General features: G+C 36.2%; 1 protein-coding gene across 2 annotated transcripts in view; it reads right to left on the bottom strand.

Moving 5' to 3' along the window:
• LRP6 (LDL receptor related protein 6) overlaps positions 1-25089 on the bottom strand; it is a 178402-nt gene that overhangs the window by 18578 nt on the left and 134735 nt on the right. For both annotated transcript variants that reach the window (XM_035028204.1, XM_035028206.1), the window contains 5 exons: positions 23406-23608; positions 21375-21586; positions 20166-20356; positions 12043-12252; positions 9530-9655 (listed from right to left, as the gene is read on the bottom strand). In XM_035028204.1, coding sequence (XP_034884095.1) covers positions 9530-9655; positions 12043-12252; positions 20166-20356; positions 21375-21586; positions 23406-23608 — 942 coding nt within the window. The remainder of the gene's footprint in view (positions 1-9529; positions 9656-12042; positions 12253-20165; positions 20357-21374; positions 21587-23405; positions 23609-25089) is intronic.

Raw genomic sequence — 25089 nt, 5'->3', positions numbered from 1 at the left:
TATATATATATAAAATGTGTACATATATATAAGCTTTTCTTTCTTCACAATTTTGAGATGTAATTTTTTCTAACAAACCAACCAAAATACACTCAGGATATAGTGTATTGTGTATTGCTCTGTTCTGTTCACCTGTCTGTTTATAATCTTTCTTGTTTTCTTTTTTTTCTTTTGTCTTTTAACTTTCATTTTTACAGTTACATTCTATCCTTTCATTGTATTTAATTTTATTTTTGTACATATATAAGTTTTTCTTTCCTTACAATTTTGGACCTAGTTTTCTAACAAACAGACCAAAATATACACAGGATCCAGTGTATTGCTATTCATCTGTCTGATTATATTCTTTTTTTTTTTTTTAATTTTAATTTTTTTCTTTTTTCTGTTTTCAGTCTCTTCTGATTTGTTTAGTGTGTATTTCTCTAGGGTTGTCATTGCTATTTTAGTATTTTGTTCTCCTGTTCAGCTATTCTTCTCTGGACAGAATGACAAGACAGAAAAACTCACCTCAAAAAAGAAAACAAGAGGCAGGACTGACTGCCAGGGACCTAATCAGTATGGACATAAGTAAGATGTCAGAACTAGAGTTCAGAATAATGATTATAAAGATGCTAGTTGGACTTGAAAAAAGCATAGAAGACACTAGAGAATCTCTTTCTGGAGAAATAAAAGAATTTTAATATATATAATAATATAAAGAAACAATGACTTTACAGGTAATACAATGGCACTAAATTCATATTTTTCAATAGCTACTCTGAATGTAAATGAGCTAAATGCCCCAATCAAAAGACACAGGGTATCAGACTGGAAAAAAAGCATCACCACTGATATGCTGTCTGCAAGAAACTCATTTTAGGCCCAAAGACATCTCCAGATTTAAAGTCGGGGGGTGGAAAACCATTTATCATGCTAATGGACATCAAAAGAAAGCTGGGTGGCAATCCTTATATCAGATAAATTAGATTTTAAACCAAAGACTATAATAAGAGATGAGGAAGGACACTACATCATAATTAAAGGGTCTATCCAACAAGAAGATCTAACAATTGTAAATATTTATGCCCCTAACATGGGAGCAGCTAATTTTATAAACCAATTAATAAAATTAAAGAAACACATCGATAATAACACAATAGTAGTAGGGAACTTTAACACCCCACTTTACTGCAATGGACAGGTTGTCTAAGCAGAAGATCAACAAGGAAACAAGGGCTTTGAATGACACACTGGACCAGATGGACTTCATATATTCAGAACATTCCATCCTAAAGCAAGAGAATACACATTCTTCTCGAGTGCACATGGAACATTCTCCATAATAGATCACATAGTAGGCCACAAATCAGGTCTCAACCAGTACCAAAAGATTGGGATCATTCTCTGTGTATTTTTGGACCACAGTGCTTTGAAAATGGAACTCAATCACAAGAGGAAATTTGGAAAGAACTCAAATACAGGGAGGCTAAAGAGCATCCTACTAAAGAATGAATGGGTCAAACAGGGATTAAAGGAGAACATTAAAAACTCATGGAAACAAATGAAAATGAAAACATAACTGTTCAAAACCTTTGGGATGCAGCAAAGGCAGTTAAGAGGGAAGTATACAGCACTACAAGCCTTTCTCAAGAAAGGTCTCAAATACACACCTAACTTCACACCTGAAGGAGCTGGAGAAAGAACAGAAAATAAAGCCTAAACCCAGTAGGAGAAGAGAAATAATAAAGCTTAGAGCAGAAATGAAATAGAAACCAAAAGAACAGTAGAACAGATCAACGGAACTAGGAGCTGGTTCTTTGAAAGACTTAATAAAATTGATAAACCCCTGGCCAGACTTATCAAAAAGAAAAAAGGACCCAAATAAAGAAAATAATGAATGAAAGAGAAGAGATCACAACCAACACCGAAGTAATACAATTATAAGAACATATCATGAGCAATTATATGCAAACAAATTGGCAATCTGGAAGAAATGGATGCATTCCTAGAGATGTATAAACTACCAAAACTGAAACAGGAAGAAATAGAAAACCTTAACAGACCCATAACCAGCAAGGAAATTGAAGCAGTAATCAAAATCTCTCAAAAACAAGAGTCCAGGGCCGGATGGCTTTCCAGGGGAATTCTACAAAATAGAAGAATTAATACCTATTTTTCTGAAGCTAGTCCAAATAACAGAAATGGAAATAAAACTTCCAAACTTGTTCTGTAACGCCAGCATTGCCTTGATCCCAAAGCCAGACAAAGACCCCACAAAAAAGAGAATTACAGACCAATATCCCTGATGAACATGGATGCAAAAATTCTCACCAAGATACTAGGCAAAAGGATCCAACAGTACATTAAAAGGATCATTCACCATGACGAAGTGGGATTTATCCCTGGGCTGCAAGGGTAGTTCAACATCCACCAATCAATGTGATACACTACGTTAATAAAAGAAAGGACAAAAACCATATGATACTCTCAATAGATGCAGAAAAAGCATTTGACAAAGTACAGTATCCTTTCTTGATTAAAACTCTTCACAGTGTAGAGATAGAGGGAACATACCTCAGTATCATAAAAGCCCTATACAAAAAGCCCAGGGCAAATACCATTCTCAATGACAGCTTTCCCCCTAAGGTCAGGAACAAGCCAGGGATGTCCACTATCACTACTGTTGTTCAACATAGTACTAGAAGTCCTAGCCTCAGCAATCAGACAACAAAAAGAAATAAAAGGCATTTGAATTGGCAAAGAAGTCAAACTCTCACCCTTCCCAGATTACATGATATTCTATGTGAAAAACCCAAAAGACTCTACCCCAAAATTGCTAATACTCATACAGGAATTCAGCAAAGTGGCAGGATATAAAATCAATGCACAGAAATCAGCTGCATTTCTCTACACTAACAATGAGACAGAAGAAAGAGAAATTAAGGAGTCGATCCTATTTACAATTGCACCCAAAACCACAAGATACCTAGGAATAAATCTAACCAAAAAGGCAAAGGATCTATACTCAGAAAACTATAGAACACAAATGAAAGAAACTGAGGAAAACACAAAGAAATGGAAAAATGTTCCATCCTCATAGACTGAAGAACAAATATTGTTAAAATGTCTATGCTACCCAGAGCCATCTACACATTTAATGCAATCCCTATCAAAATACCTTCAACTTTTTTCACAGAGCTGGAACAAATAAAATTTGGAAGGAACCAGAAAAGACCCTGAATAGCCAAAGGAATGTTGAAAAAGAAAAGCAAAGCTGGTGGCATCACAATTCCGGACTTCCAGCTCTATTACAAAGCTGTCATCATCAAGACAGTATGGTACTGGCACAAAAACAGACACATACATCAATGGAACAGAACAGAGAAGCCAGAAATCGACCCTCAACTCTATGGTCAACTAATCTTTGACAAAGCAGGAAAGAATGTCCAATGGAAAAAAGACAGTCTCTTCAACAAATGGTGTTCAGAAAACTGGACAGCCACATGCAGAAGAGTGAAACTGGACCATTTCCTTACACCTTACACAAAAATAGACTCAAAATGGAGGACAGACTTAAATATGAGACAGGAATCCATCAACATCCTAGAGGAGAAGAGAGACAGCAACCTCTGTGGCCTCTGCTGCAGTAGCTTCTTGCTAGACACGTCTCCAAAGGCAAGGGAAGCAAGGGCAGAAATGAACTACTGGAACTTCATCAAGATAAAAAGCTTTTACACAGCAAAGGAAACAGTTGATAAAACCAAGGGCCAATCAACAGAATGGGAGAAGGTATTTGCAAATGACATATCAGATAAAGGGCTAGTATCCAAAATCTATAAAGAACTTACCAAACTCAACAGAAATGGGCAGAAGACATGAACAGACATTTCTCCAAAAACATCCAAATGGCCAACAGACACATGAAAAAGTGCTCAACATCACTCAGCATCAGGGAAATCCAAATCAAAACCTCAATGAGATACCACCTCATTGTCAGAGTCATTAGTCAGAATGACTAATTGTCATTAGTCAGAATGGCTAAAATTCACAAGGCAGGTAACAACAGATGTTGGTGAGGATGCGGAGAAAGGGGAACCCTCCTACACTGTTGATGGGAATGCAAACTCGTACAGTCACTCTAGGAAACAGTATGGAGTTTCCTCAAAAAGTTGAAAATAGAGCTACCCTACAATCCAGCAATTGCACTACTGGGTATTTACCCCAAAGATACAAATGTAGTGATCTGAAGGGGCACGTGCATCCCAATGTTTATAGCAGCAATGTCCACAATAGCCAAATTATGGAAAGAGCCCATATGTCCACTGACAGATGAATAAAGATGTGGTATATATATACTACGGAATACTACTCGGCCATTAAAAAAAAATGAAATCTTGCCATTTGCAACGATATGGATGGAACTAGAGGGTATTGTGCTAAGTGACATAAGTCAATCAGAGAAAGGTAATTATCATATGATCTGATTCATATGTGGAACATAAGAAACAAAACAGAGGACCATAGGGGAATAGAGGGAAAAATAAAACAAGATGAAATCAGAGAGGGAAACAAACCATAAGATTCCTAATCATAGGAAACAACCTGAGGGTTGCTGGAGGGGAGGCGGTGGGAGGATGGAGGAACTGGGTGATGGACATTAAGGAGGGCAAGTAATGTAATAAGCACTGGGTATTATATAAGACTGATGAATCACTGACCTCTACCACTGAAACTAATAATACATTACATGTTAATTAATTTAAATAAAAAATGAATTAGTGAGCCTATTACTTCAAAGAAAACAATGGCAAATCATAACACTGTACTTTTGCAGCATATTATAACACTGGAGCTTTCAACCAGAAATTATAATTTTGGAAAACCTGTATCCAACACTGCAAGCCTGACAGATTCCCCCTACTTAAAAGTTTTTTCTAATGAGATTGGTGGTGATATAAACATGTGTTTTTGATATTGTCTAAAATCTGAAGATCTAGAATTTCTGATTGGAATTCTAGTATTCCAAATGACCATGGTGTAAGGTTACAAAATCATGCCTGGGTAAAATATTCATTCAGAGCACAAAATAGATGAATGGATTTTAATATAAGAGATTATAAAAAATATGGTTTCAAATTCCACATGGCAACTAAACCTACAGAAAACTACCACTGCAGTATCTGGTATAGAATTCAGTATATATGCATAATTATTTGAAAAGTCTATTACTATAGCTCTCCGTTCACCAATTACACTTCTGTATGAGGCTAAATTTCCTTACATATTTCAACCAAAACCATATACGACAACAGACTGAATGCAGAAGTAGACATGAGAATCCCGCCACCACTGAAGAGATTTACAAAAATGTAAAAACAATGTCACATTTCTCACCAAAATTATTTTGCTTCAGAAAATATAGTTAACTTTCTTAACAGGTTTAACTTGAGAACATGTAAGGGTTTATTATTGTTATTTTTAATAAATATTTTTTAAAGTTCTTGGTTTTAATTTTAACCACGAAATATAAACATAACTTATGCAAACAAAAGCTGTTTGGGGTCCTCAATAATTTTTAAAAATGTGAAAGTTGCTGAGGTCACTCTGAGAATTGCCATTCAAGCCCAATTTCTTTGTTTCTGCAAATGAGGAAACTGAGGCTCAGAGAAGCTAAGTGACTGCCCGAGGTCACAGAGCTTCCTATAAACAAGGGATAATTAAAAATAAAAGATAGGACCAGAAGGACAGTCTCCTTAGTTTTAGTCCATTGCCTTTACTACTGTATCACAGGCTTGCTGACTTCTTTTAAAAACCTGTGAGTAAATACACTAGATAACATAACTTTATTAATATGACTATGGATCAGAAAACCTTTTAACATTTTTTTTAAGATTTTATTTATTTGCGAGAGAGTGAACAGGTGAGGGAGGGAGAGAGAAGGAGAGAATCTGAAGCAGACTCGGCGCTGAGTGCAGAGTCTGAAGTGGGGCTCAATCTCATGACCACGAGATCATGACCTGAGCAGAAACCGAGTTGGACGCTTAAACAAATGAAGCACCCAGGCACCCCAAACCTTTTATCTTTAAAATAGAGAATACAGTAAATTACAGGTGAACATTTTACATGGGGAATTTGAGATATTATTTAGAGAGGGAATTTGAGCCTATTATGTATTCGGCACTATACCAGATCATGTGGAGAATAAAAATAGGTAAAATATATGGTCCATGTCCTTAAAGTGCTTTTAATTTGACTGGGGATGGGCAGAGACGCATGAATATAACACAAAACATCACTCTGAACTGCGTATCAGGCAAACTGTGGTAACAGTGCTACAATTCAGAGAAAGGGGAGAACAATAAGAGCTAGTGAAGGCTTAAAGATTATGAGGAGATGCTCCTTGAAAAATAAGTAAGATTTAGGACGGCATGCAAAAAGAAAAAAACATCTCTGAAATACCACAGGTCCACTGAGGCAAAACAAAACAGAACATGCAACAGTAATCATCAAACTCTAAATAGCCAAGCAAAAATAAAGTGAGACACTAAAGGAGATGAGTAGGTAAGGCAGGCTCAAATGAAAACACATCTTGAAGGTCAGGCAGATGAATTAAGATTCTGTATTTCATTTACCTCCACAGTAAAATCAATGTTAAACTACCAAAAAATTTTTTTTATTTATTTGACAGAGAAAGACACAGCGAGAGAGGAACACAAGCAGGGGGAGTGGGAGAGGGAGAAGCAGACTCCTGGCTGAACAGGGAGCCCGACGCGGGGCTCGATCCCAGGACCCTGGGACCATGACCTGAGCCAAAGGCAGACGCTTAACGACTGAGCCACCTAGGCACCCCAAATCTTTTTTTTAAGGTTTTATTTATTTATTTGAGAGAGAGAGAGAGATAAAGAACACAAGTAGGGGGAGCAGCAGAGGCAGAGGGAAAGCAGGCTCCCCGCTGAGCAGGGAGCCCAATGCAGGGCTCGATCCCAGGGGATCATGACCTGAGCTGAAGGCAGACATTTAACTATCTGAGCAAAGGCAGATGCTTAACCGACTGAGCCACCCAGGTGCCCCCCCAAAAAAAACTTTTTTAAAAAAGGATTTTACTTTTAAGTAATCTCTACACCCAACGTGGGGCTCCAACTCACAACCCCAAGATCAAGAGTCACATGCTCCACCAACTGAGCCAGTCAGGCACTCCAACAAAAAAAAATCTTATACACAAACACTGACTGCGGTTTTATTCTTTTATTTTTAATTTTAAAAAAGTTTTTTCTTTTTTTTTAAAGATTTTTATTTATATGACAGAGACAGCAAGAACAGGAACACAAGCAGGGGGAGTGGGAGAGGGAGAAGCACGCTTCCCGCTGAGCAGGGAGCCCGATGTGGGACTCAATCCCAGGACCCTGGGATCATGACCTGAGCCGAAGGCAGACGCTTAACGACTGAGCCACCCAGGCGCCCTTAAAAAAGTTTTTTTTTTAAGATTTTATTTATTTATTTGAGAGTGAGCGAGAGAGCACGGGCTAGGGAGACTGGTGGAGGGAAAAGCAGACTCCTCACTGAGCAGCGAGCCTGATGTGGGGCTTGATCCCAGGACCCCAGGATCATGACCTGAGCTAAAGGCAGACCCTTAACTGACTTGAGCCACCTAGGCACCCCTGCAGTTTTATTCTTAAGAACAAAAAAACGAAACAATTAAAATGTCCCTCAACAGGAGAATAAACTGTGCCATATTTTTACAATGAAACACTACTCAGCAATAAAAAGAAACAAACTACTGATACATTCCTCTACATGGCTAAATCTCAAAAATCTTAAGCAAGAGAATCAGACACAAAAAGAACACATATGCCATGACTCCTACCTAAAGTTCAAGAACAGGAAAAGCTAAATTATGGGGATAAAAATCAGAATAGTGGTTACTTCTGGAAGAGAAATGGCTATGGAAGGACACCAGGGTACTTTTCTTAATGACAACACTGTATATCTTGATTTGAATGTTGGTAACATATTTGCTGAAAGGCTCCATTAATTTAATACATATATTTTTTAAAAATTTAATACACACATTTAAAATAATCACTAAGGGGTGTCTGGGTGGCTCAGTCGTTAAGCATCTCCCTTCAGCCCAGGTCATGATCCCAGGGCCCTGGGATTGACCCCTGCATCAGGCTCCCTGCTCAGCAGGAAGCCTGCTTCTCCCTCTCCCACTCCCCCTGCTTGTGTTCCCTCTCTCGCTGTCTCTGTCAAAAAAAAAAAAAAAACAAAACCTAAAAAAAAAATAATCACTAAGTGTGAAGAAAAAATGCAAAGGTCTTCTAAAAGACATTTTCGTTTTTTTCTTTCTTTTTTTTTTTTTTTTTTTTTTAAAAGACATTTTCTAAGTGGAAATGGTATCTTTGACTCAGTTTTATCTATGTTACCATTACATAAAGGTAATTTTTCTAAGATTTGCCTTATTAGAGTAACAACCTAGGACCTTGATATGGAAACACTTGTTATTTTTTTATTGTGGTAAAATATATATAACAAAGTTCACTGTTTTTTTTAAAGATTTTATTTATTGGGGCACCTGGGTGGCTCAGTCAGTTAAGCAGCTGCCTTCAAGCTTAGGTCATGATCCCAGGGTCCTGGGATCGAGCCCCGCATTGGGCTCTCTGCTCAGGGGGTCCTGCTTCTCCCTCTCCCTCTACTGTTCCCTCTCTTGTGCTCTCTCTCTGTGTCAAATAAATAAGTAAAAATTCTTTTTTTTTTTTTTAAAGATTTTATTTATTTATTCGACAGAGAGACAGTGAAAGAGGGAACACAAGCAGGGTGAGTGGGAGAGGGAGAAGCAGACTCCCCGCTGAGCAGGGAGCCCGATGCAGGGCTCGATCGCAGGACCCTGGGATCATGACCTGAGCCAAAGGCAGATGCTTAACCGACTGAGCCACTCAGGTGCCCCAATAAATAAAAATTCTTAAAAAAAAAAAAGATTTTATTTATTTATTTGACAGGCACCACACTATGCTTTAACAAAGGAATGTACCAATTTGTTACGCTCTCATGAGTGAGTGAACCAATTTACTACATTATTAGAGTGATATTAGTTTGTTGTTTGTTTGTTTTTTTGCTAGGTAAATAAGTAAAAACAATAGGGAACTACCAACAGGTGTGAATAAAAGAATGTTCTTTTCACTGGATATATTTCCTGCAATGATATGTAAACTTGGTAGAATCTAGAATTCAGTAGATGGAGATTACAGGAGGTAGAATTAATTCATTTTGATACTCTCTGGGGTGAAAAAAAGCTACTTTATTATTAGGAAATACATTCATTCACAAGATTAATTCCCCCCCAAAAAAGGGCACTTCCACCTTACTCCCAAGATTAGGATGGATTCCCTCTCAGAATAACCCAAAAGGCTAAGATAGTACAGATGAATGGAATGTAAGTGACTAATCAAGTTAGGAGAAAGAGCAATTTCATTGCCAAATCACAGAATGCCAGATTAAGTCATAGAACATGTTAATCGGCATTTGGACCTGCACAAGAAAATAACATATTTACCTCCACATGATAGCTCATCTTGAAGCAGAACCAAGTGCATGGGGCAAGAGCACCTTGTAGTACCATCTCCTTTTACAAGACAAATATGTGAACAGCCACCATTATCCTGAGCACAAGGGTGCTGTCCTGAAAAAGAAAAACAAGAAGAAGGAAAAGGAAGGGAGGGAAGGAGGAAGGGAAGAAAGGACAGCTCAGTCAAAATCAATTATTTATGAATTACCAAGAAAAACTAAATGTAAAATTACCTTGGACTTTAATCCCACTAACAATATAATTCCTCACTGTATCCCTACACAATTACAAGAAAATGAGGACAATTTAATAATGCAAAATTAACCACTGTCTTTAAATATTTATATATATAAAAAATTGATTACTGAAACTAAAAACATTGCTAAGGGGAATGCAGAGACCTGGACATTATTCTACTTAAAATATAAAAAGTCTTCCAAAGACTTTAACTCAGAAATTCTACCTTTCTAAAAGATGATTTTACTCAAAAAACTGTAGCTTAATGAAATACGGAAAATTAGAGTTGTTACGTTAGAAGAAAAAAACTTAAGTTCACATGGATTGCAACCACTCAATCAAAATTATTTGCTTAGTCAATTGCAAAAGGTAACTTGCAATGTTACTAATGTTTAATTTCCTTAAATTTGGGATAAATTAAATAAATACAAACTTAGGCAACTTTTCAAAGTCTGTTTTACAAATTGGATTTAATGAAGTTGCTTTGAATTTTCTACTTAGCCTGTGTTGTAAGCAACTTGACATCTGTCATCAGAATACCAGCATCTAATGTAGCCACCCATTTATTATCTGTGTTCTCAATAACACATCAGTCCTGCTTCAGTGTGTATTGATGAGACTGAGGGAGGCAGCTGTCTGTAACTGAGCAGATAGGTTATACTACATAGATGTCCCAAAACAGACATCAGTCATATTACACTAGAATACACAACCTACATATAGCACAACCTTTTAATTCCATGACACTTTTTTTTTTTAAAAAGATTTTATTTATTTATTTATTTGAGAGAGCGCAAAAGCGAGAGAGATCACAGAAGGAAAGGGAGAAGCAGACTTGTTGCTGAGTGGAGCCTGATACAGGGCTTGATCCCAGAACCCTGAGATCATGACCTGAGCTGAAGGCAGACGCTTAACCAACTGAGCCAACCAGGTGCCCCCATGACACTACTGATAAACAAAAATCTCACTCTTGTTAATGTTATTAGAAATTTGAAAAAAAAAAGTTTTTCCAAATATAAAACCGTATTTAAGTATTTAATTATAAAAAAGACATCCCCCCTAAAATTCTGAAAACCTCCACTGAGATTTTCTGCAATAAAAGATTCATTTGTCAACTGAATAACTTAGAAATTAAGGCCTTATTTCTATTAAATGTTCAGCATGAGTCACATGCATTAACTTAGAATGGCAACAATTCTAATTCTCAAATGCCTCTAACTTCTAAGTTCACGAACAGTGACAACAAAATGAAGACCTGAACAAGCAATGGTGCTCTCATTCCACTATTCTCCTTTCATATTCCAGTTTGATTTGAAAGCCTCAGGTTGAGAAGTTCAAGCGTTCAAAAGTTCTCTCTTTAATATTTCATTTAACATTAGCATTCCTGGTACAATCACACAAAACCCACAGTAGTGACTGCTATGAGGAGTCTTTTGATATTAACAAGAAATTAAGGCAAGATGATTAGCCATATTTAAAAGCTTTCAGTAAATTAAAAAAAAATTTATGGGTACTTTTCTAAGCTGAGAATTGAGAAATTTATCTAGGAGGAAGAAAACAAAGCATCTGTTAATCAGTTTTCTCTAAGTTCATTTCAAAAACTTCTGAACACACTAATTTTTAATTTGTTTTTGCTTAATAAGGTTATTCCAAGATAATTATATTTATTGCTTTTGTTCAAACTATGGGGGCACACAGGGATCAAAAGAAATATATACTTTATACCAGTATTCTTAAAGGGGCTGAAGGTGAGAAAGAAGGCTTGACAAGCAGTCCTTGTTGTATCTGAGGAAATTTTTGAAAATGAGCCAGACCATTTCTTTCCCCCACTTCTGTTTTATGGGGAAAAGGTGTTTAATTTGAAAAAGCTCCCAGGTGAGTTTGATGTAAGGCTTTAAAAACACAGAGTTTAAAAAATGGCAAAATTAAAAGTGCATGAAAATCTTTAAAGAAAAAGGTAAGAAGGAACGCCTGGGTGGCTCAGTTAAGCATCACCCTTGGGCTCAGGTCATGATCTCCGGGTCCTGGGATCGAGCCCCACATCAGGCTCCCTGCTTGGTGGGAAGCCTGCTTCTCCCTCTCCCACTCCCCCTGCTTGTATTTCCTCTCTTGCTGTGTCTCTCTCTGTCAAATAAATAAAATCTTAAAAAAAAAAAAGTAAAATTTTAAAAAGGTAAGAAGACACAGAAGAACATCTTAATTCTATCTTAATTTCTTATAACAAACATGAGTCCTGCAATTAACAGTATGCCATCAGCACTTACTATATTCCTGAAGGTTCAGCTCTTTCACTGCATGAATGTCACTAAGCTGGGCAATTCGAGCCTGGACTTTGGTTCTACCCTCTCGGCCTGTCATGTCAATTTTTTCAATCATTTGCTGCTGCTTATCAATCCAGTATAGCCAGTTTTCAAACACAGTCAGTCCCACAGGCTGCAAGATATTGGAGTCTTCTAATACTATCCGGTTGGCACCTTGGAAAGGAGAACGTGCAATAGCAATGATTCATGTGGGTCAAATCACACATTCAGCAACTACTGATCAAATACCAGTTAGATTCCAAAAGTACTGAAATAGAAAATATAAGGTATCTATCACAAAAATTAAAAATCATTCTGAGAAGATATATACATACCAGAGAACAGACTAGATATTTAAGTACAAACAAAAGCAAGTAAGTGCCCAATACATAGTAAATACTCTACTTCACAGAAACATGGAAAAAACAGAGTAACTTTCAAAAAAATTTTTTAAAGCATAGTCCATTTCTCAAATTACATTTTATGAAAAGCCTTAACATATAAATCAGATAAAAATGGGACTTCTTTGGCTAGAGCCCAGAGCTCTGAACTCTTGGCCTCCCCTACTTGCTGAGTATACCTGAGGCCTCTGTGAAGAACCACTCCACCCACACTCCATCTGGCCACTCAGAACACAGAAAAAATGACTGATTAAAAAAAAAAATGACTCATTCAAATGACTGACCTGGTTCCAACCTTACCACAAAGTAAGAATTCTTTCTACAACATCCCAGATATGGGATGTTAACTCTTAACAGGCAACTGTTCTGCTGAACTATAAGAAAATTCTTTCATTCAGTGTGTTGCAATCTGTGCCCCACTCTCTCCATCCCGTTTCTCCCTCATTCAAAAAGAAAAAAAAATATATTCATTCCCTCCCTGCTCACCATAATAGTCCTTCAAATATCTATAGAACATATTCATGGTTCTTAAGTGATGAGAGTTTAATCAAAGAAGGGCATTAGTTTGTATTTTAGAAATATCAGGGAAAGTTCTAGGAAAGAGGCAAGCATAAAGCTAAGTTTTAAAAAGGGAGAAAAACGGGGAGATATTCCAGATGAGAAGGCACTGCCTAAGTCAACATTCAGATCCAAGGTGGGTTAAACACAAGTTTTCTTAGGCTCCTTCCTAAAATTGTAGTAAAAAATTAAGGTATAATCCATAAGGACAAACAGGACAGCAGAGCACAAAATGATATAAAATTCAGAAGTTGGAGCAGACCAGGGACATAGTAGCCCAGAGAAAGCTAAATGCCTGCAGTTGGTGAAGCCAACAACAAAATCAATTAGCTCAGAAACTGGAAGCACCAGGTAATTTAGGATGGAGCAAAAGGAAGAGTTACATGGCTGGGGCTGAGAGAAAAGGACGGACTGAAAAGAAGTACAAGAAGTTATTCAGCTCCTGGGTCTCCTCCCTTCCTTTACTAGAAGACTGAAGATACATTTTCTAAAGAGGCTGAACCAGATTTTAACATACCAGACAAAGAGGTAGTGCCAAAAATGGGATTTTACAGGGGAATTAATTAAAAGTCTACTTTCTAACTGGTGAGATTCTCCAATATAAGTTGTGCCCTTTTCCCACTAGATTCCAAGAATATTAGCAGCCAGCTTTTATCCTCCTACAGAAGACCAGAAGATACCCCTATAGGAAAAACAAACCAAAAACAACAATAATCAAATAAAAAACTGAGGTATCCAAGAAAAAAGAACTTCAGATAGTGTCACCTTGGAGTCCCATTAGAAAACAGCCAGGTGTCCATAAGATGTCCACTCCTTCACAGGCCGCAGCAATGGAAAAGGCAGCATTTTAATGCCTCACTATTAAATACAGACAACTAAGGATCACCACATATTTAAAGAAAATGACTTTTTTATATTCAAAGCCCAAAACAGAATAAAGGAATTTAGCGAAACAGATGGAATTAAAAGCAGAAAAAAAACCCGAATCAATAGCAACAAAAACCTAAAGAACAGGATGTTTTGATGGGGGCAAGGCATCCCAGAACACAAGAGTCCTTGGAAATTAAAAATATGATACCTGGAAAAAAATCCCAAAAGAGGGCTGGAAGATAAATTTGAAAAACTCTCTCAGAAAGCAGAACAAAAAGATAAAAGAGATGGATAGTATGTGAGAAAAATACAGTTACAGTCACGATCCAACAACTGAGTAAAAGTTCCAGAATAAGAAAACAAATCATTAAAGAAACATTAAAAAACAAAAAAACAAAAACAAAAACCAACTTCCCAGAACTCAAGAGGTAAGTTTCCAGATAGAAAGGACTCACCTAGTAACCAGTTCAATGAAAGAAAGAAACAAAGAGGGAAGTCAGGGAGGGATCACATGAAGGCACATTATCATTAAGTTCTAGAACATCTGGGAAAAAGAGAAGATGTTAAAAGCTTCTGGAGGGGAAAATAAAGGATCACATATAAATAGTCAGGAATCACAATGACATCAAACTTCCCAACAACAATAGAAGACAACAGAGCTCTGCCTTCAAAACTGGGAGAAAATAGTTATGGAACATGAATGCTATACACATCCAAATTATCAACCAAGTGTGAGGGGAAAAAAATTCAGACAAATAAATGAATTTAACCTCCTATAAACTCCTTTCAAGAAGCTAACAGAGGATGTGTTCTACCAAGAAAAAGAAATTAGCCTGAGAAATGGAATCAAGTAAACAGGTTTCAGCACCAAGGAGACTGGCAAGCGCATTTCCAGAATAATAGTGAAAGGAAGCTGGCCTTTAAAAAGCAAGCAAATCCAGATTGGAGCAAGATGATAAAGAGGTAGTGCTTCCAATTAAAAAGAAAAAAGATGGATTGCTTGATGCATCTGTTCTGTAGGTACTGAAACAATATTTACATTAGACAAGATTAACTTCAGGGGAAAAAAGCTATAGAAAGAAACATGCTAATGGTAATATTTTCATAGCCATAAATAACAATTAAGTATGAACTTAAAAATTATAACTATCCTGGGAGGATGGGAAGAGAGTTCATATGAGTATTTTGGGGCTATACAGTTTAAGACAGCAAATATTTTATTTTCCATCAAAGGAAGTCAATTTGTGATGTCTAAAACTGAAAAACCAAGAAATAGCTGTTTTAAAGCAAGTTATAACAAAGTAGATGCCTCAGAATGGGAACTGAGAGTACGTAGAACAGTAGACTTGTTTTTTGTTATAAACTAAGTAGAAGCATTTGATTTCCACAAATATTTACATGTATCACTTTGATGAAAATTAAAATTAAACCTAAAATAGTAAGAGTGAATAAAAAAAGATTAGCTGGTGGTAACATAAGGATGGTTTCAAGTGGTCCTTAAGAAAAAAGAGCTGTCAACAGTGTCAATGCAGGATCCCAGACATGATGAGGACCTGATCTACTTTAATGGCAGTTATAAGTAAAACACTGGAACCAACAATGAAAAGACATGTTCATTTACTCAATAAACTATGCATGTACTAAATATAATCGTAGTAAAAGGCTCCGTGGGAGGCTAAAAATATAAAGCTGAAAGAGATCCCATGACAAAAGTGTTTGATTGTGAATATATAAGGAAGAAAAAAAAAAACCCAACTATCAACATTATACTAACCTTTTTCAGAAAATAGAAAAAGAGGAAACAATTCTTTTCATGAGGCCAATGTAACCTTGATGGCAAAACGTCAAGTACATTATAAGAAAGGAAAATTATAGGGTAATCATTCTCATGAACATAGACACAAACATCTTAAACAAAATCCAGCAATATATAAAAAGGAAAATGTATCATGCCAAGTTTGATTTATTCTAGCAAACTAGGAGGAAATCTCCTTAATCTGATAAAAATGTGATCTACAGAAAAACCTTAGCAAACATAATACCTAATCATGAAGTACTGAATGCTTTCCTCCAAATCAAGAAAAACAAAAATAAAACAAAATCAAAAAACCCAAGGATTCTATTAGTCTATTCAACACTGTATTGGAGGTCCTAGCCAGTGCAATAACGCAACAAGGAAAAAGAAACTTTCATTAATTTGTAGGTAAATGATTTAAGAAACCACAGACAACTGAATTTAGCAAGGTCCCTGGGAACGAGCTCAATATAACAGAATGGGAGACAAAAGGAAACTATTTTTATACTCCAGCCATAGTCAGAAAATGAAATATTAAAAATTTAAAATACTCTTTACCACAAACATTCAAAAGCCTCAAATACCAAGGAATAACTCTAATGGAAGATGGGAAAGATCTCTACACAGAAAACTATAAAACATTGAGGGAAATTAAAGTTCTAAATAAATGGATATACCATGTTCATGGTTTGGAAGACTAATATTATAAAAAATAATAATTCTCCCTAAATTGACCTGTAAATTCAAAGCAAACCCAGTCAAAATTCTACTAGGTTTCTTTCATTTTTAGTGGAAACTCAGAGGCAGATTCTAGAATGTAAATGGAAATACAAAGGATCAAGAGCCGTCTTAAAGAAATACTAAAGACGAACACTGCCAGATAAATTTGTTATAACATTGTAACAATTAAGACAATAAAATATCACATAAGACAAAGTGACCAAGGAAACATTAGATTCCAAAAACAGACTCATACAAATACAGTCACTTCATTTATAACAAAGATGATGTTAGAGAACAGTGGAGAAAGAATCATCTTCTCAAAAACTGATGTTAAATCAAACAATATGGGAAAAAAAAATTTTTTTAATCGCTACATCACAACATGCACAAAAATAAATTCCAAATGGGTCACAGATTTCAATGAGAAAAGTTAAACAAAGTTTAGGGGGAAAAAAACCCACAAAATATCTTTGTGACTCTGTAGTAGGCAAAGATTTCTTAAATAGAACATAAAAGGCACTAATCATAATGGGAAAAATTAGTAAACTGTACTGCACTACATTAAATTAAGAACTTCTTTTTCATCTAAAGATGCCACTGGAAGAATGAAAAGGTAAATTACAAATTGGAAGAAGATTTATGCAATATATATCCTATCCTTCTCTACAGAGGAAAGTGTAAAGATGTACTAAAAATTATCAAACAAGACCTAAACAAATGGAGGGATATACTATAGTCATGGATGAAAAGACTGAATTTCTTAAACATGCCAGTTCTCCTCCAATATATATGTAACTTGATAATGGATTAATAGTCTGTTAAAGAATTTTTAAAAATCAGTAATAGAAAAATGGGCAATAAATAGCAATTCACGGAAGAAACATGAATGACCAATAAGTTAATATCAAACAGGGAAATGCAATTTTATTAATGAGATATAGCTTTTAAACTATTGGATTGGTAAAAATTTAGAAGTCCAACAATACCAAATATTGGAGGGACAAGTCCTATATTTCTGGTGAGGATTTTAAATTGATATAATCCCTGAACAGCAACCTGGATGTATCTATTCAAGGTGAATGTATACATAGCACATTACATAGCAATACTACTACAAGGTTTAGGCCACAGAGAAATGTTCAAATATCTGCACAAGAATACTCATTAAAGCACTGCTTTTAATGCCAAAAATACTGGGAACAGCAGTTTAGATAGAATAAAGTGTAGAATGATTCATACAATGAATACTATTTAGTGGAGAAAATAAATGACATAGAATTGTGGATCAACAGGGATCATCTCAAATCCATGATATATCTGAAAAAAGCAAGCTACAAAGGAATACATGAGACTATTATATTAACTTTAAAAAGTGGAAAAAAAGTTTAAATGCATATGTGTGTATGTATGGTAAAAAACACACACACAGAACAAAATATGCATGAAAATGAAAAACATCAAAAGTTACCTCAGGGAAAAGAGGGAGGAGAAAAGAATTGGGAAGGAATACGTAAGGGCTTCAGAATTCTCTCTAATGGTTCATCTCAAGGAAGACAAGGAGGAAGGGGAGCACATATGGCCCCAAACACTAGATTTAACAAAGCTGATGGCAGGAACTTTATACTTTCTGTATGTTGGAACCATTTCATAATTAAGACTGGAAAAAAATGCATTAAAAAAATGGAAGCTAAAGTGTTACTAAGTGTTACTAATGATGGTGTTTTGGATTTTTTTTCTTCTCTTTTTCTTTTCTAAACTGTCTTTAATTGACATGTATTACTTTTAAAATGAAAAACAAACATCATAAATGAAAAGAGAGAGAAAAGGAAAGAAGGGGGAAAAACCCCACCCTCAAGACTAATAAGAATTAAAACAATAACATAAATAACTATTATTCAAATTAGAGGTGACATTAGAGATTACAGGTGATCAGATGAGGGAAAGAATATACCATGTGAGGTATGTGTACACACATGTATAAATGTGTGCATGACTAGACTCAGAGAAGGCATAATGGAATGAGGCATTTGAACCTGAAAAGATAAGAGCATTTTCTAGTTTTTAAAAAAATTACAAATGTATTCAAACATATAAAAATTCAAATGATACAGAAATAAATACTCTTAACATATTAGTACGCTAGCCTTCCAGACCTTTCTCAAGGTGTATCTCCTTGCCTATTCCTTGAGGAAAATACAAACATATATACTCATGTTTCTTAACAGTATGTACACCTATTGGTATGTGTGTATATGTACACATGTGTATACATAGTATAAATATATTTTTTTTCATAGTATAAATATTTTTAGAGGGCAAGCTGTCATCAAATATAGTGTGTGTGTATACGTATATAAAATTAATTTAAATTTAAAACAAAATTTGTTGGCACCTGGGTGGCTCAGTCAGTTAAGCATCTGCCTTCGGGATTGAGCCTCACATCATCGGGCTCCCTGCTCAGGGGGAAATATGCTTCTCCCTCTCCCTCTGCTATTCCCCCGCTCTTTCTCTCTCACTCCCTCTCTCAAATAAATAAAATCTTTAATAAATAAACTTTAAACAAAATTAGGTCTTAATAAACATTGTTATGCAACCTAGTTTTTAAAAATTATCCTTCTATGTCAGTGCACACAAATCTACCTCATTTTTTTGAATGATTGTAATATTCTATACACTAGATATACCAGAATGTATTTCCCTGTGACAGACTATTATAAATAATGCTAAGCAGGGACCCCTGTACAAATGGGTATTTCTGTAAAAAAAAAAAAAAAAAAAAAAAAAAGCTATCTAGAAGGGAAATTCACTGACAAACTGCCCTCCAAAAAGATCTTACCAATTCCACTTATACCAAAGTACATGAGAGCATGCCATTCTCTACCATTCTGACCAATATTGGTCATAATCAACTTTAACATATTTTTGCCACTCTGGTAGACATAAATAGTGTATTATTTTAATTTCATTTACCTGATCACTAGTAAGGCCATACAGAGTTATTTGGACATCAGAAATTCGGGGTGGGGGTGGAGGTGAAGTAACTATGTTGTAGACAGAGGTGTGAAGACAAATAAGAAAGTAAATATGAAGAACCAACAAATGATTTAATTTGGTTAAAATACCAACAATGGTATGATTATTTGAGTTTGACGATGGGTTTGTGAAAATACAACTAGACTTTTTTCTTCAGGTTATGAGACTATCCTGAAGATTTTTTTAGTAGCAGCGACATGATTAGAAACCACGCTTCAGAAAATTAATTTAGGAACAGTGTATAAGCTTTCAGGGGGGGAAAATCAGCAGGGACGAGATTTCACTGGCTAGAACCTGAGGCCAGAGAAGGTAAGAACATAAACTAGAGCATAAGAATTAGGAAGGGAGAAGTGATGCATTAGAAATACATTATTTACAGAGCCCAAATCAAGAAAATTAGGAAATTATTAGATAAGAGAGGAACTAATCATGTTGATGGTTGAAGAAAAAGTACTTCCTGCTTCTCCCTCTCCCACTCCCCCTGCTTGTGTTCCCTCTCTCGCTGTGTCTCTGTCAAGTAAATGAATAAAATCTTTAAAAAAAAAAAAAAAGAAAAAGTACTTCCCAATCAACATGATGCTAACCACCCTTTAGTAAATAGAACTGTAAAGAAACGTACATAAAAATAATACAATGGAAGAAAAATACAAATTCTATTAATGAATCATCTCAATAACTCAAAATAAGGAAATACATCTCTTGGGTACCTGAGAGATCACTGCTTTCAATTCGCCGGAGATCTGAATCTGCCCAAAAGAGCTTGCCCAATCTGCTATCAAGGGCTAACGCAACTGGTTTACTTAAGCCACTGAAAAAGAGGACTTCCCGTTCTGTTCCATCCAAAGCAGCCCGTTCAATTTTGGGAGACCTTTCCTGAAGATTGGTAAAATACATATACCTGAAGAGAAAGGAAGAAACAATAAGTTCAGCAAAGTAAGAAACCATACAAAATGAGAATATTCTTAAAATAAAGGAGTATTTTAAAATCTTATTTTTAAAAGTTTTAAAATATATATTTTTAGAGGCCATGGGATACTTTTATTACGTTCAATAATAGTAACACAGGGCACAAAGAAGTTCTTAGGGAGCTAATTTTCATGGATTAATAAAATGAGTGATAAGGGTGCCTGGCTGGTTGAGTGGGTGGAGCATGCAAATCTTGATCCCAAGGGTTGTGAGTTCAAGCCCCACACTGGGTGTTGAGATTACTTTAAAATAAAATGAAGTGACAGACACAGGCATACCTATGCTTTTGGAATATTACAATACATAAATAAAATAAAAGAAATAAAAGAACAGTTAACCAGGAAGACCTGAACACCAAATTTTAAATTCCTTCAGTCTATTTCATATCTAAAAATAAGTCACATATGAATTATTTCTCATATTTAACTTCTAGAGTTCATCTCTTTCCTGTAACTCTTTTGAAATAAGCTACTTCCCCTGATGAATTCCTTATTCATTCAGGTGCAAATAAGTACTGTTGACCAAATGTAAATCTCTGTATTGAATGAAAGAAAACGTATTAATTAGTTCTTGTCATAAAGGAACCTGAAGTCTAGTAGAAAATATAACCTGAAAAACAATTAAGTGTAAGGTAGAGGACTAAGCATAACTAGAGAGGCACAGATACAGAGGGCTGGATACCTGGGAGAGGGGAAAATCACACCTGCCTGGGTGGGGTAGATCAAGGAAAACTTCGTAGAGGATGTTGAGGTTCCAATGGTCCTGAAGGTATGGTTAGAAATTAGAACTATAGCAATAGTGACTAAGGAAAGAAATTCTAGGCAGTAAAATCAGAGAAAGCAAGTATATAAGAAAAGGCAGGGGCAGGTGGATGGAGAATATCAAGTTTTTCACTAGAGCACAGGATACTTAAAGGTAAATAACACATGAGCTGAACTTTAGTAACATACCCCTTCTCCGGGTTCACCACAATGGCTCGAGGTCTGTCTTGCTCGCCTTTTAGTACCACCCCAACTGATCTGCCATCTAATCTTGTTACATTAATGACATTGGTGGCCTCACAAGTCCAGTAAATGTAGCGGCTATAAATATCAATGCTGAGGTCATAGGGTTGTATTTCTAGGTTCTGATTTGGAACTGAGCTCACAACCACAGTAAAGCCCTAGGGAAAGAAAAAGACATACACATAGAAAATTAGACTCCAAGCCAGAGAGCCCTGAGGTGATCACTCACAATGCTTACACGTCCGTGGTTACAAACCTGAGAAGGAACTTTACAGTCTCACCGGACATTTCTTAATACATTTTTTTATGGGTAATGTGCTTCTTTGTTACCATGCATTTCAGATGTTCCCTTTGGTTATTATGACATGGGGCAGATGAGGGAGCTGAGGCCGTATTAGTTGCTCAAGGAACCTGAAGTGCACTGATCAGAGTGAGGAGGTGGCAGCTGTCTCCTGTAAACTAGAGACAAATGGAGCCAGAACCACCCCTTAGAAATACCACTAAAGCAGTGGTTCTTAACTCGGGACCTTTGGAACGGTGTAGAGACATTTTGGATTGCCATACCTATGGGGCTATTAACTGGTATCTAGTGGACAGAGGTCAGGGATGCTGTTAAACAGCTTACAATGTACAGGTCATCCCTCCACAACAAAGATTTACACGGCCTAAAAAATGTCAACAGTGCTGAAGGGGAGAAACTGCTTATAGAGACAAGAGCAATTAGGACTATAAACCACATCTACCAGTCATGTCTTGCTCCAATCCTCAAACCACTGGAAAAAACTTTTTTTTTAACAAAGCAAAGCAATTAGAGAGGTTTAGTTCATCTGCCCTACCCAAATAAATGATATTTCTTTTACTTGGCAACTCTGAGGTAACATGTATCTTAATGAGGCTATCTCATTTATCTTCTGTGTCCTCGGCTGTATAATAACACCACTATAACTCTACCCCCTCAAGGATCCCTCAACAGCCCCTAAATATATTATCTCTTCGCCCTTTTTTCATGAGATATTAAGACATCAAAAATTAGTAATCCAATCTCCCTAAATTTTGATACACTCAAAATCCAACATCACTGCTATAAGGAAGACAAATAATTATAGTAATCCCAGTCTAAAACTGCTTAGCCACAGAAAATCATGTAGTATGATAACAGTACGCACACCGTGACTGCTGTGTAAGCATAGACAAGATTTGTTGATAGTATTTTCATTTCCATCCCATAGTCACCAAATAATAGCCTCCCCACATCATTAGGTTAGTGATAACATATCCTAGATATTTTTAATTTTACTGAGAGTGTGTTATAGGTTTCCTATCCTCTGAACCTTCTAAAAATAGTTAATAATAACAGAACTGTTATTTACTGAGTCCCCACCTCCTATGTCACAGATAGTGGGCTATACGCTTTGCACAGTTTTCAGCTAGCAAGTTCATAAGAGGGGTGCCTGGGTGGCTCAGTCCGTTAAGCAGCCTACTCTCGATTTTGGCTCAGGTCATGATCTCAGGGTCCTGGGATCAAGTCTCATGTCTGGCTCCATACTCAGCAGGGAGTCTGCTTGAGGATTCTTGCTCTCAAATAAATAAATAAATAAATAAATCTTAAAAAAAAAGTTAAGAATCCTAGTGAGTGACAGAGCAAAGATCAAAACCAGCGTCTACTTGATTTCAAAGCCTCTAACATTCCATGTAAACGGAACCATAATGGAAAAAACTAAACAGGTGTGAGTGGCACTGACAAAGTCATTACCAATATATGAGCATAAATTTTCCTTATACAATTTTTATTCCAACACCATCATCAATTGTTTAGTCAAAGATCATTAGGAGGATAAAAAGCTACTAGGTCCAGAATTTTAGTTTCCCTCTCTCTCTTTCTCTCTCTCTCTCTCTCAAGAATTAAGTAAAATAGGATGGTTGGTTACTCCAATTACCCGGCCAAAGAAACAGATTTTGAACTGAGCCCTGAATTACCTGGCTGCCGTCTTCTTGTGCTTTTCGGATCATGTTTTGTCGTGAGTCAATCCAATAGAGTTGCTTGTCCAGTGGGTCATAGTCAATGGCCCGGACATTGCGAAGGCTGTGGATAGGAAGGATGATGTCAGGGCTCTGCTGCTCATCAATCACCATGCGGTTGATGGCACTTTTTTGACTGAAGAGCAGGAAAGTAGTTGGAGCTTAAAGAAAGAAAAGAGCAGATTTGAAACACAATTACTCTAAGTTTTGTATCATCCAAGTATTTGATCAGCTTGTAGCCTGAATTTCATACAAAACACACATAGATGCTGAAGAGGTAAGGCTGAAGACAAAACCCTTTGGAATGTTTCCAGAAACTCTCAAGGTGACACTAATCAGCACCATGCTACCAAACCAGTTATGAATTCACCCAGTGACACAGTCCTCTAGTCTATTTTGTTCCATCTTGTCAACAGTGGTATAAAAGGAGACTTGATTTCAAAAAAGCATTTGGTAAAGATATCAAAATTCTCCTTGTCTACCAAGTAAACAATCCTACTCTTCCATAACCTATTCATCTGGGTGGCAGGAACCCTAGCTTCCATAGGTCAAAGCAGAACCTTTAAGACTGGTTTTAGTCTCAGCTCTCTTACTGTCTAGTCACTTGATCATAACTAAGTCACTGAATCTCTTTGGGTCAAAGTTAGCTCAACTCTAAAATAAGGTTATAGCTATCTTGTCCTGCTCATTGAGTTGCTATAAAAATTTTACAACATATATGAAGATAATTTATTTTTTTTAAAGATTTTATTTATTTGAGAGAGAGAGAAAGAGAGAGAGGCGCACGTGAGAAGGGGGAGGGTCAGAGGGAGAAGCAGACTCCCTGCTGAGCAGGAAGCCCCATGTGGGACTTGATCCTGGGACTCCAGGATCATGACCTGAGCTGAAGGCAATTGCTTAACCAACTGAGCCACCCAGGCGCCCATGAAGATACTTTTAAAATTGTAATGCATTATGTCAATTACACTTCAATGAGAAATTATATAAATGTAAAGTAAAAATAACTTGTTTATTATTATCAGTAATAGCAATAATAAAGTTGGTATTAATAGAAATTAAACAAACCCTCATGGACTGCAGATACAGGTTTTATTTTGCACTGTGTGTATGTGATAACTGTAAGAAGAGAGGACCAGTAAAAATCTCTCTCTCCTCTCCTCATTCTTCCTCCCTCTCGTTTTCTCTCTCTCACACATACACACACACACACAAAAGTAGTAATAACGAATGTTTTGTGTTCATTAACTCTAATCCTCATAAAAAAAACCTTGTATTTATATTCTCACTAAAACATATTCTGCTCTGATGCTAAGATGATGTCCTAAACTTATGAAATGGGGAAATGCAACAGAGACTTAAATTTCCCTTTCCTGGGGACTAAGCCACTGATTACTATGTAATTACCTTTAATGCAGACAAACATCTAGAAAACAACAGCATTTGGCAGTGCTACCAACAGCTTCAAAGTCTACTAGCATTTTGAACATCTTCATTAAAACATTATATAAAAATTCCATAATTATACTCTATTCTCTTGGTATTCAGTCTACTGAATCCAGTAGAATTTTGTCCTTCTCATGGATATAAACATAAATGGCCAATCCAGAACTCCTTGCTTTATTTCTTCCTAAGCCCCACTCTT

This window comes from Mirounga leonina, unplaced genomic scaffold (genome assembly GCF_011800145.1).
Source record: "Mirounga leonina isolate KUSES-001 unplaced genomic scaffold, KU_Mleo_1.0 Mir_201, whole genome shotgun sequence".
Taxonomy (NCBI): Eukaryota; Metazoa; Chordata; class Mammalia; order Carnivora; family Phocidae; genus Mirounga; species Mirounga leonina.
This window is presented reverse-complemented; position numbering and strand designations above follow the sequence as displayed.